The sequence below is a fragment of the Lipotes vexillifer genome, unplaced genomic scaffold (genome assembly GCF_000442215.2).
Source record: "Lipotes vexillifer unplaced genomic scaffold, Lipotes_vexillifer_v1.1 scaffold182, whole genome shotgun sequence".
Lineage (NCBI taxonomy): Eukaryota > Metazoa > Chordata > Mammalia > Artiodactyla > Lipotidae > Lipotes > Lipotes vexillifer.
This window is the reverse complement of record NW_006798798.1, coordinates 8,073,034-8,085,335: the sequence shown is the minus strand read 5'-3', so window position 1 is coordinate 8,085,335 and position 12,302 is coordinate 8,073,034. Positions and strand designations below refer to the sequence as shown.

At 49.1% G+C, this 12,302-nt stretch overlaps 1 protein-coding gene across 1 annotated transcript; it reads right to left on the bottom strand.

Annotated features, from left to right (window-relative positions):
• Positions 1-2,175: 2,175 nt before the first annotated feature.
• On the bottom strand, positions 2,176-9,998 carry SPINT2 (serine peptidase inhibitor, Kunitz type 2). Its single transcript, XM_007471107.1, has 7 exons — positions 9,965-9,998; positions 9,614-9,784; positions 6,169-6,222; positions 4,801-4,854; positions 4,069-4,230; positions 3,673-3,708; positions 2,176-2,342 (listed from the first exon to the last, which is right to left on the bottom strand). Exons 1-7 carry the CDS (start codon positions 9,996-9,998, stop codon positions 2,176-2,178), a joined length of 678 nt encoding a protein of 225 aa, XP_007471169.1.
• Positions 9,999-12,302: the final 2,304 nt, after the last annotated feature.

Below are 12,302 nucleotides of genomic sequence, written 5' to 3'. Positions count from 1 at the left end.
GTTTACCCAATTGCTTCTGGAATAGATTTCTAAGCCCTAATGGACATAAGCCTTTCCCCCAATGTACAGTCATCCCTCCAAGATATTGTGTGTTCAGTTCCAGACTACCACAACAAAGCAAATATCACAATAAAGCAAGTCACATGAATTGTTTGATTTACCGGTGCATATAACACTTATGTTTACACTATAGTCTATTAAGTGTGCAATCGCATTGTGTCTAAAAAAAACAATGTATATACCTTAATTTAAAAATACTTTAGGGCTTCCCTGGTGGCGCAGTGGTTGAGAATCTGCCTGCTAATGCAGAGGACACGGGTTCGAGCCCTGGTCTGGGAGGATCCCACATGCTGTGGAGCAACTAGGCCCGTGAGCCACAACTACTGAGCCTGCGCATCTGGAGCGTGTGCTCCGCAACGAGAGGCCACAATAGTGAGAGGCCGCGATAGTGAGAGGCCCCCGCTCACCGCAACTAAAGAAAGCCCTCGCACAGAAAGGAAGACCCAACACAGCAAAAATTAATTAATTAATTAATTAATTCCTACCCCCAACATCTTCTTTAAAAAAAAAACAAAAAAACTTTAAATGCTAACCGTCATCTGACAACGCAGGGTTGCCACAAACCTTCAATTTGTAAAAAAACAAAAAGAAAAACCGAAAAAACCCCTGCAGTATCTGCGAAGTGCAATAACAGGAGGCATGTCGGTATAGAATGTGGCCTTTTGGCCTGAAGGGATTTCTACGAAGGGTCAAGGAAAGGAGGGCTTATTGTCTTTTTGTTCCAATTTATTTTTAAATAAATTAAAAAAAGAAATCATGGATGCCAAAGTGGGTCATTAAAAAAAAAAAAAGTGTGGTATGACCAAAATTTTTTTTTTTTACGATTTTTTCCCCTTTTTGTTTTTAATTAATTTTTAATTTATTTTATTTTGGCTGTGTTGGGTCTTTGTTGCTGCATGCGGGCTTCCTCTAGTTGCGGTGAGCAGGGGCTACTCTTCGTTGCGGTGCGTGGGCTTCTTGTTGCGGTGGCTTCTCTTGTTGCAGAGCACGGGCTCTAGGCATGCAGGCTTCGGTAGTTGTGGCTCATGGGCTCTAGAGTGCAGGCTTAGTTGGGCTTAGTTGCTCCACGGTATGTGGGATCTTCCCGGACCAGGGATCAACAAACCTGTGTCCCCTGCATTGGCAGGTGGATTCTTAACCACTGCGCCACCAGGGAAGTCCCTAAGACCGAAATTTTTAAAAGGTGAAATAGAATAAGAAAATATCAGAGCTTACCACAGGTGGTAAGGCTAAGTGTTGTTTGGTGAAACTTTACGGGCACTCAGCTGGAATGTAAGATGTATTTCATTCAAGATCTGAAAGGGGCTTCCCTGGTGGCGCAGTGGTTGGGAGTCCGCCTGCCGGTGCGGGGGACACGGGTTCGTGCCCCGGTCCGGGGGGATCCCGCATCCCGCATGCCGTGGAGCAGCTGGGCCTGTGCGTCTGGAGCCTGTGCTCCGCAACGGGAGAGGCCAGTAAGGGGCCCGCGTACCGCGCAAAAAAAAAAAAAAAAAGATCTGAAAGATGCTATTTTTTTAAGAAGTCTGTTTCTGGAATGGGACATCTCATGTAGTGTCCTGTGGTAACTTTGGTAGAGTTTAAATTAGCAGCCCCACAAAGAAAGAAAGCACATGCTGAAATTTATTTTAAAAGGGAAGGCCGTTTTTATTAAACTTGTACATTTTACTTTCTTCCTTTCAGAATCCTAATTTTAAAAACTTGCGTTTCTGCTTACTTAAAAAAAAAAAACAGAAAACAAACAAAGGAAACTATTAAAACATCACTTTTGTGATGGGAAAGGAGGCAACAGGATTCAACATGAGCTAAGAAAACTATACCTGGAGCAAAGAAATAAATTGAAGAGGAACCGACTCCGATCTAGGGCTAGAACATCTGCAACGTGCACAGCCCTTCATTAAGAGAATTTCCAAAGCAAACCCATCCCGGGAGACCAGGGAGCAGCCCTCTTAACTTCTGGATTAACAAACAGGCCAAAAGCCCTAATGATCGCACAAATACAGACAAATCACTCTATTTGAAAAAGCACACACGTGTTCGACACTTGTCTCTCCTCCCTTCGCAGATTCTCTTCATTAACAGCGGGTTGAGGAGGGCAGCCCCTTGGCGACAGGGCGTTCACAGGATGTAAGTGTTCTTCACCAGGTGCTCTTTGTCGTCCCCAGAGCTCCAGACAGTACGGAGGGTGTGCTCCTGGTTCCTCCGCGCCACCCTGATCAGGCAGACCACGGAGGCTCCCAGCAAGAGGAACAGGACCATCACGAACAGCCCTGCCAGGACCACCACTGTGGATGAGAGAGAGGCCTCAGAACCAGCAGGACGAGGCGGGCCATAGCCAGAGTGTCCACGTGGGCTTGGGAGGTGGACCAGCAGCCCTTGGGCCAGACGTCCCCCCACCCCAACCCAGAAGGCTCTGGAGAACTGACATTGCTTGACAGGAAGTCCTCAAGGAGAGTCCCTACAGTCTTGAGAAGTAGGTTCCTGAAAAAAGGAGGTGCTATGCTATGTGCACATGGACAGAGTGGCTACTTGTGTTCCTCCTTTTTGAACAAAAAATCCCCACTTCAACTCTGTACTACCCTGCCACCTCTCTGCGGCAATCTGTACAGGAAAAGCACACATCTCTGGTGTGTGTGTGCAAACACACACACCCCCTCCCCCAACCAGCCACAGAGAAAGATGTGGCCCTGCAGCTGGCTGGGGTGGCTGCCTGTGGAATGAGGGAAGGGCAGAGGCATGGGTATATCCGGAGCAGGGCCGGGAGGGGACCCTCATGCTCCTAACTGCCCATGTAGATTTAATAGTGGTTGCCCCACTGCAGTCCCACTGGTCAGTTAAGATGCTTTTTTCTTCAGGTGGGGCTCCACCTAAGGAATGTGGCCTCCTATGGCAGCTACCTGGCTCCCTCTCCCCACTTGGCTGCAGAATTGGACAGGGTCAATTCACTCTCCACCTCCAACCCTCCAGATCCTTATGCCTGGCAAACCAGGTTCCAGCTTCATTTCTCTTCTAAAGCAGAGCAGACACACAGGCCAGGCCTGGACTCCTTAACAGGGAAACAGGTGGAAAGAGGCCAAACCAGTGTGGCAGGTCTTTTGTGCAAACACTACCATCCATGATTCAGGCTCAGAATCAGAAACAAAAGCTAGAGGAGGCCTAGCCTCCTTGTCAGACCAGACTGCTTGGGGACAACAGCACTGGCTGGGGCCATGCTCCACCTACACATGGCAAGGGCTTTCCACCCTCCTTTGTTATCACCCATGACCAACTCTGTACACCCCATGGCAGTAAAGTTCCCCCCCAAACCTGGAGTTAGTCCCAGGCCTGCGTGCAGGAGATCCCACACACCTAAAACAGTAGGAGGTGTCCCCCAGTCACCCCCAGGCTGCCTAGGCAGAGACGGCCTCACTCCTAACCCGTTTATGTACATGTACAATGGGACAAACATCCACCACATGTTCTAAGCTGCCTGGCCATTCTCATGCAGAAACACGACTTTCTAACAAAACCATGTCTACAGTGAAGGATGATGTGTCCGAGACAACATGAGCCTGCAAAAAACACAGCTGAGCTTAGTCAAGGCAGGCAGGTGGAGGGGGGCAAGAGGCCATTTACCTTTAGTGCGGGGCAGGGCAGGATACAACTGCTTGCCTGGAAGAAAACACACAACCCTGAGGTCAGCTTTCAGCCCTCCTCCCCTCACAGCTGCAGCCACCTGAGGATTCCCCTCAGCCCTGGGCCTTCACGCTCTTTCTGAACGACTTCTTCCAGCTCTTCTGAGGGTTCTGAGACCTTGCCACCCCAGTAGGGACCTAGGACACATGTGCCCAACAGCTGGAGCCACAGCCCACCCCCTTCCCCACCAGGGGGCCAGAGAAGACTAAGGGCAGAGTCCAAATGACAGCATTTCCAAGGCCTTCATTTTAGGGATGAGGAAAGGGACTGGTGTCCTCTCAGGAGGGTTCATCTGCCCATGGTTGTTTCTTGGATTTAGGAGTCGGGCAGACTCACCCAAGCAGCGCTGCATGCACTCTTCCTTGGAGAGGTAGCTGTTTTTATTGCCCCGGCATCCGCCGTAGATGAAGTTATCACAAGAGTTCTTCTCGGCATTAAAGTACCAGCGTGGGAAGGATGCGCGGCAAGGCCCAGTGATGGCCTTGGCAGTGCAGTGTTCTGGGAGTGAGACAGCCCAAGGGATACAAATTAGCAGGGCCCAGGAGAGGTGAATGGAGCTAGAATGCTCCCAAGCAGTCATATGGCTGCCAGCCAATGGGGAAACCATCTCTCTGTTAAAAGAAACTTGGCCATTACAGACGTGGACATTCTGGCCCACATTTTCAGATATCTTTCTCTTTATGGCCAGACTACACTGTTATGGAGGTTATTCTATGTCAGTCACTGTTGTAGGCTCTACATGTGTTAACTCGGTCTCTGAACTTTCAAGAGAGGTCTGAACTAGGCCCCTCATTTCATAGTCAGGGACTCTGAGGCAGAGCTACAGTATCCCGCCCACAGCGCGCAGCTGGTGGGAGGCAGAGCCTGCACGCCACTGCTGCCTCTCAAGCAAAGCTTCCCAAGGGCGTGCTGCGTCACATCCTGCTTCCTTCTGCCCCAGGGCATCCTCATGAGTCCTAACACCTGGGAAAGGTCGGGAAGCCCTGCTCTACAATACCCTTAATGGAAATCTTCAAGTGTGTCTCAATTCCCAATTAAGTAAGAAAACATGTTTTTTAAAAGTTATACCTTCATAGTTGAAAATATCACTGGACAGGTCATCAGAGTCCTGCCTTCTGGGAACTGAAACACAAACATCCATGTCAGGGAGGCTGGAATGGACACAGGACACGTCGCCTAGCTGGGGCTGAGTCTAAAAGGGCCCACTGAGGCACCTGGAAGGGAGTGGAGCCCCCCTCTGTGGGCAGCTTTGCTCCATCACCTCCCAGTCCTAATGGGCTCTACGGCACACACAGAATGAGTGCTGGATGGGGAAGCCTGCCTGTCACCTCAGGGGTTACTATGGAAACTAATCCCAGCCACAGTTTCTGGGGTGATGAGGAAGACCAGAGGTGTCCACTCTCTGACACAGGGAGGAGGGTCCCTTATTCTCTTGGGGTAATTTTCTTCTGAAACAGGACAGAAACCAGAGTTACGATGCCAGTGCCCCATGGCTCTGGATGACCTTGCAGAGAGGCCAGCTTGGGAATAAGCAATGAACCCGGGCAAAGCAATGGTCAGGACAGTCACAGGATTCCTAGCCTAGCAAAACTGGAAAGTGACTTTAACCTAACTCTCAGCATTCTGCAAATCCACTGAACTAATAAATGCTCACTCTCACGTGGGTGCTGATGTCAGAGTCAAAGGACCAGAATCAAGACTGCAACCAGTGTGTGGCCCGTGGCTGACTGGGGGCCATCCTCAAATGGGGTAGGGGGGGACTCTCTCCCTCCACAGCAGGTCTCGCCCAGCAGAACCCACCGCCTGGGGACTGGCCTTTGGGAAAGCTGGACTGGACTTACTAGTGCATCTGAACCACTCACCCCCGGCTCCTGATGCAGAGTCCTTTAAGCATAAAGGAGGAATGGGGCAGCTGCTGTCAGCACTACAGAGCAAGCTAACACAAAGCTCCAGATCAAGGACTGCAGTGGGAACGGAGGCGGGGGTGGCAGAAGACAGAGGACTCTTAGCACAGGGAGGGAGATGGACAGCAAGGACGACACGGAGCAAAGGAGATACAGCAAGCAAGGAAGTGGGATAGGGCAGTGAAGACAGCACAAAGGCTGAGGCCAGGGGACTGGAAGCCAGCCCAAAGCGGGGGAAGGGGTCTGAGCCACATGCAGCAGTAGCCACAATCCCTTATCCCTCAGGAGGAAGCTGAGGTCAGCCAGGAAGCACTGTAGAATCCCTCAGCCCTCTTGTCTGCTGAACTCCCCAGCGGAAGGATGCTGGCCAGGAGCCAGAAGCTGGCAGCCCCGGCAGAGCCCCTGTTCGCCAGTTCTGAGTAAACAGAACCAGGAAGTGGAAGCCCTTGTACAATGCCCAAATTAAAAATGTCCTTTCACATTAGCCATCTGGATGGCCCTCATTCCATCCTGGGTCTTTTTAAGAACTTACCACTTGAGACAGAGGAATCTGCTCCATTCCTGGACAGATCATTGATGGTGTTCACTACAAGAGGACAAATAAACAGCACAGTGAGAAAGTGTACCTCCAAGACTGCCTGGTGAAACAAAACAAACTGTATCCCTGAGGAGGCTTGGTCCTGTGTGCCTCTTACAGCGACTCCCATTTCTCCTTTATGTGGGCCCTTCAGTTCACATGCTGGACCACAGACCTGCCAGAACTTGGAAAATAAGGAACCAAGACTGCCCTTGTGGGTTAAATTTTAAGATCAACCAGCTGGGAATCAGAGCAAAGATGTGTGAAATGACATTATAAAAAGACAGAATGGCTTCCAGGGCCAAATAACCTGTTGAACTGTATTAACTCACCCAATGAATTAAAAAAGTGAAGGGTGTGGGACTTCCCTGGTGGTGCAGTGGATAAGACTATGTGCTCCCCAGTGGTTAAGAACCCGCCTGCCAAAGCAGGGGACACAGGTTTGAGCCCTGGTCTGGGAAGATCCCACATGCCATGGAGCAACTAAGCCCGTGCACCACAATTACTGAGCCTGCACTCTAGAGCCCGTGAGCCACAACTACTGAGCCCGCGTGCCACAACTACTGAAGTCCGTGTGCCTAGAGCCCGTGCTCCGCAACAAAGAGAAGCCACCGCAATGAAAAGCCCGTGCACTGCAATGAAGAGTAGCCCCCGCTCGACACAACTAGAGAAAGCCTGTGCAGCAATGAAGACCCAATGCAGCCAAAAATAAATAAATAAGTAAATAAATAAATTTATTTAAAAAAAAAAGATGCAGGTGTGTTAAAAAAAGACTATGCGCTCCCAATGCAGGGGGCCTGGGTTCAATCCCTGGTCAGGGAACTCGATCCCACATGCATGCTGCAACTAAGAATTTGCAGGCCACAACTAAGGCGCCCGTGTGCCACAACTAAGAAGCCCACCTGCCGCAACAAAGATGACTGCCTGTTGCAACTAAGGAGCCCACGTGCCGCAACGAAGACCCGGCACAACCAAATAAATAAATAAATATTTTTTAAAAAGTGAAGGGTGTGCTCAGCACTGTGAATGTACTTCATGCTACTAAACTGTGCACTTAAAAATGGTTAAATGCTAAATTATACGTTATGTATGTGTGTGTGTGTGTGTGTGCGTGTGTGTGTGTATATATATATATATATATATATACTTTTTTTTTTTAATTTTCTTTTCCATTATGCTTTATCATAGGGTATTGAATGTAGTTCCCTATGCTCTAAGGAGGACCTGTTGTTTATTCATTCTGTATATAATAGCTTCAGGTAGGTAATACTTTAATGCAGTTACAAAAAAATCAAAATGAATGCAAAAAATTCCATGATGAACAAAATAACGAAAATTTAAAAACAGGATCAGAATGGCTGATTTTCCCATTTGCCTCAGGCTCCAAGGTGGCTCATCAGGGCACCATAACTGATCCTGTCTTTACTTAAAACTGAACCCGTGTCCCCTGCATCGGCAGGCGGACTCTCAACCACTGCGCCACCAGGGAAGCCCACGTTATGTATATTTTATCTTGCACACACACAAAGCTAAGAGCGTGGGTGGAAGTGCAAAAAAGGGAGCGCTGGCAGGGTCCAGGGGGGAGGAACCCTCCCTTGTGCAGAGGCGTGGGGCTGGCCTAACCTGATGCCATTACACATTCTCATCACAAACCAGCTCCCCCAGTTCTGCCTCTCCCCTCATCAAGCAATGTTCTGGGAATGTCGCTGAGAGGTTTGCCTACGCAAACTAAGGGTGCAGGCACAGGGACAGAAGTGTTTGGTCCCTTTGGTGGTTCTGGTTCTCATTATAATTAATTAATAAACTGGCATTCTCATGATCATTTGGCTCCCCACAGAGCTTGCCTGCCTGGGAGAAAATCTGTTGGCAAACAGAACGCCTCAGGAGCTGTGCAGTGCAGCCACACTCGGGTGCCAGCAAATGAGCTTTCCGGGACCTCAAGGCTGGGGACAGACTCTGGCTTGACCTCTAGGAAGATAGCTGTCTGCCTTCTCCCAGCAAAACACTACACTCTGTGGCTCCTTGCAGAGATATCCCGCCTTAATGCCCACTGTCCACTGCTTGTGTTCTTAAAACTTAACTTTCCCCCTGAGAAACCAAGGAGTAATCAGAACGGCATGTACATTTGCTGCTGTCAACTCCTGATTGGAAAAGGACAGAAAAGGTAGCAAAAAACATTTCCCCTTAATTCCTTCCCTGACACTGGATCACAGCTGATGGCCGAAAACCACATACAATAAATGGTATTTTTCTCCATCACCATCTGGTAAGGTTGCCAGTTGCCCCCCCACCCCCACCCCAAAACAGATGAGGAACTCATCTGTACAATCCAAAACTAATACCAGCCACCTCGGCTCTCCAAACACTTGTCGAGCGCCTTCCGGGCACTGGGCACACAAAGATCAATAAAATGTTCCTCAAGGCACTCACTCAGTCACTGCTGGGCTTGTGTGTCTGTGCATTATGTTTTAAACCTCAGTTCACAGCCAAGACCACTGTTGTCTTCCTCTCTTTACACACAACTTTAATAAGCTTATCTGATTTCTGAATGCAGAGTTCAAAGCCAAGAGAGATTACAGCCAGTGCGGTAAGCACTGAGGGCACCAGCACATTCTGACACAGAATCATAATCCAGAGTCCAAACATTGACACCAAGCTGTCAGGAAAGGATGCAAGAAGCCCCGTAACAATGTTAAGGAAATCGCCAATGAAAATCTTTGACAGTTTGGCTGGCCCAATCCGCGGGTCTCTGGAACACCTAGGAAGGATCAGGCCCCAGAGGGCCAATATCGCACTGCCATTAGGTCTCAAGGAGTCCCTCGAGGCTCCGTTCAGAGCCAGTGCACACTGTTGTGGGGCTTTAGGTTTTTATTTACACTGGGAGGCTCTCAGGGTCAACATTATCTTGATTCCACAGAATCCCTCACGAAGGCTGAGAGAAGGATGATTCCAGAAGTATGTTCTAGTTTTAACTTGATTCATAACTTGGCTGGCTGGGTGAGCTCCTCAAGTCATTTGTCCCAAAGGTAAAAATAACCCAAATGCCCAGGAAGCAAGGAGGGCAGCCCGTCTGAGTAGACCTGAAGGACTCTGCTCATACCAGGCCTGGCGTGGGACCTGCTCTCAGTAGTGGGAGAAGGGAAGTTGGGGAGAAGACGCAGTCATGTCACCCCTCCCCTGGCTCCAGTCTGCGGCCTACTCTCCCCTTTCTGGGAAGAGGAGGGAGGATACCGCTGTGAAACCACCGTGTGGGCGACCTTCACACTGTGCCTGTTTCTTCTGCTTTTGAAAACGTCTCCCAGTTTCAGCAATGAAGAACTAGCAAAGAGCAGAAGGCAGCTATGTCCCAATTAATAAAGTGTCTCTAGACAATAAAACTTCCCCAACAGCACTGTCTTACCTGTGACACCAGCACACTTTGCAAGACACTCCTCCTTGGTCATGTGATTATTGTCATTCCCTCCACAGCCTCCATACACAAACTGCTGGCAGGATCCATCAGTGACATTGTACCACCACCTAGGGATGGAGGCCCGGCATTTTCCCACACTCTTCGAAACTCGGCAAAAATCTAAAACACAACCAACCAGAGACCAGTTAGCTTGGCAGGGCAATTCTGGCAAGACAGAACATGCACAGACCTGTAGGAGAACGCCCACAGCTTTCCAGAGCCCCAAGAGGAGAACCAGAGCCTTAAGTTTCAGCACAGTTCCTCTGTGAGCTGTTTCTGAAGTGTCGCCATCAGGCCTACCTAGTGATTCCTTCTTTGTATAGGAAGGCATCATCTAACGACAGACACCAACCCACCAGACTGAACTGAATTTCAGTTGTGTGTTGATTTTGTCCCTGCCCCCATTATCAAACACACACACATCCAGTATAGAAAAAGGACTTTCAAAGGCAAAAAACCAGACTGCAGGATCCTTCTGGATATGTGCCCATCTCACTGGGCCAAGGGGAGCTTAGCACTGGAAGGCCAGAGCTGGGACTTCCCTGGTGGCACAGTGGTTAAGGATCTACCTGCCAACGCAGGGGACAAGGGTTCGAGCCCTGGTCTGGGAAGATCCCACATGTCACAGAGCAACTAAGCCTGTGCACCACAACTACAGAGCCTGCACTCTAGAGCCCACGAGCCACAACCACTGAGCCCACATGCCACAACTACTGAAGCCCACACGCCTAGAGCCCGTGCTCCACAACAAAGAGAAGCCACTGGGCTTCCCTGGTGGCACGGTGGTTAAGAGTCTGCCTGCCGATGCAAGGGACACGGGTTCGTGTCCTGGTCCGGGAAGATCCCACATGCCGCAGAGCGACTGGGCCCGTGAGCCATGGCTGCTGAGCCTGCGCGTCTGGAGCCTGTGCTCTGCAACGGGAGAGGCCACAACAGTGAGAGGCCCATGTACCATTCTCCAGCTCTATTAGATTTTCTGTGACACCAAAAAAAAAAAAAAAAAAAAGAGAAGCCAGCACAATGAGAAGCCCGTGCACCACAACAAAGAGTAGCCCTCACTCGCTGCAACTAGAGAAAGCCTGCACACACCAAAGAAGACCCAAAGCAGCCAAAAATTAATTAATTAATTAATTTAAAAAAAAAAAAAAGAAAGAAAGCCCAGAGCTGGCAATGCACGGTCAGGAAGGAAACGCACGGCCTGGTGCTCTTAGCGCCCCACAGAAGGACCCTTCCTAACTTTTCCTGTCTACTCTCTGCCAGGATAGACCACTTCATAGTCAAATTACCACAAGAGCCTCAGAAAGAAGCTCCCTAATGTTAGTTTCCCCAACTGCCAACCTTCCAGAGACAACTAAGGTCACTCCTCTGCTTCAGCGCTTATGATGGCTCCCCCCATCTGAGTACACCAAGATGGGCCTGGGTTACAAGGTGTCCTAAAATCTGGCCCCACTCTAGTACAAGGAAAACTGAACAATGTTACAATTGCAGCCAGATACATCTGCCTGCAGAAGGCCTAGAAATCTGCTCTCTCTTAAAAACGGACAGATAAACAAGTGCTGGAGGTATCACCTGCACTAGAATGAGACTTTCTCCTGGAGGAATCAGGAGGATTGAAAGCAACTTGGAAAGGGAGTAACCTGACCATGTGATTCAACGTGTGCTCTGCACCACCATATCACCCCCTCCTGGGATCACGAGTCCACATCACCTCTCCCTACACCCTGGCCTCCTACATCCCTGCCTTCTGGCATAAGGGCATTCTACCCTGCCCTGGGCCTAGCACAGGGTGCTTCATAAACATCTCAAATAAAAACATCCCAGGGCCCAAAACTTGGTTATATGCTGTCATTTACTCCTCCCTAGTTGTTTTCATGTTTGCTAGGTTTACCTCACCAACTAGGGGATGCCTTTCGAAAGCACAGAGAGCAGGATTTGTGCTTCTCTTGCGTCTCCCAAAATACATCACAACGATGGGCAAGAAACCAAATGTTCCACAAAACATCTATCTATGGACAAAAAAGGTTGGTACTATGCAAAATAAACACCCCAAGAAACTCACACACACATCAATAAATCACAGGTAACTAGTACAGTAGAAAAAGCATACTCTGAAGTAAAAAAAATGCTCTGTTAATTTGCGAGCAACCATCAATGAAATCACCAGTTAGAAAGTATCTTATCTGGGGACCTCCCTGGTGGCACAGTGGATAAGACTCCGCACTCCCAATGCAGGGGGCCCGGATTCGACTACATCCCACATACATGCCTCAACTAAGAGTTTGCATGCCACAACTAAGGAGCCCACCTGCCGCAACTAAGGAGTCCATGAGGCTCAACTAAGACCCAGCACAACCAAAAAAAAAAAAAGTACCTTATCTGGATACTTCATATGAATGGAATCATACGATATGTTCAGAAAAGGCAAATCAATAGAGACAGAAGGAAGTAGATTAGTGTTTGCCTGGTGTTGGGGGTGTGGAGCGGAGAGTGACTGCAAATGGGCACAGGGATGGATCTTTTGGGGCTGATGGAAATGTTCTAAAATTGGATTGGGGGGATGGTTGTACAACTCTGTAAATGTACCAAAAGTCATTGGGTTGTATACTTTTTTTTTTTTTTTTTTTTTTGTGATGCGGGG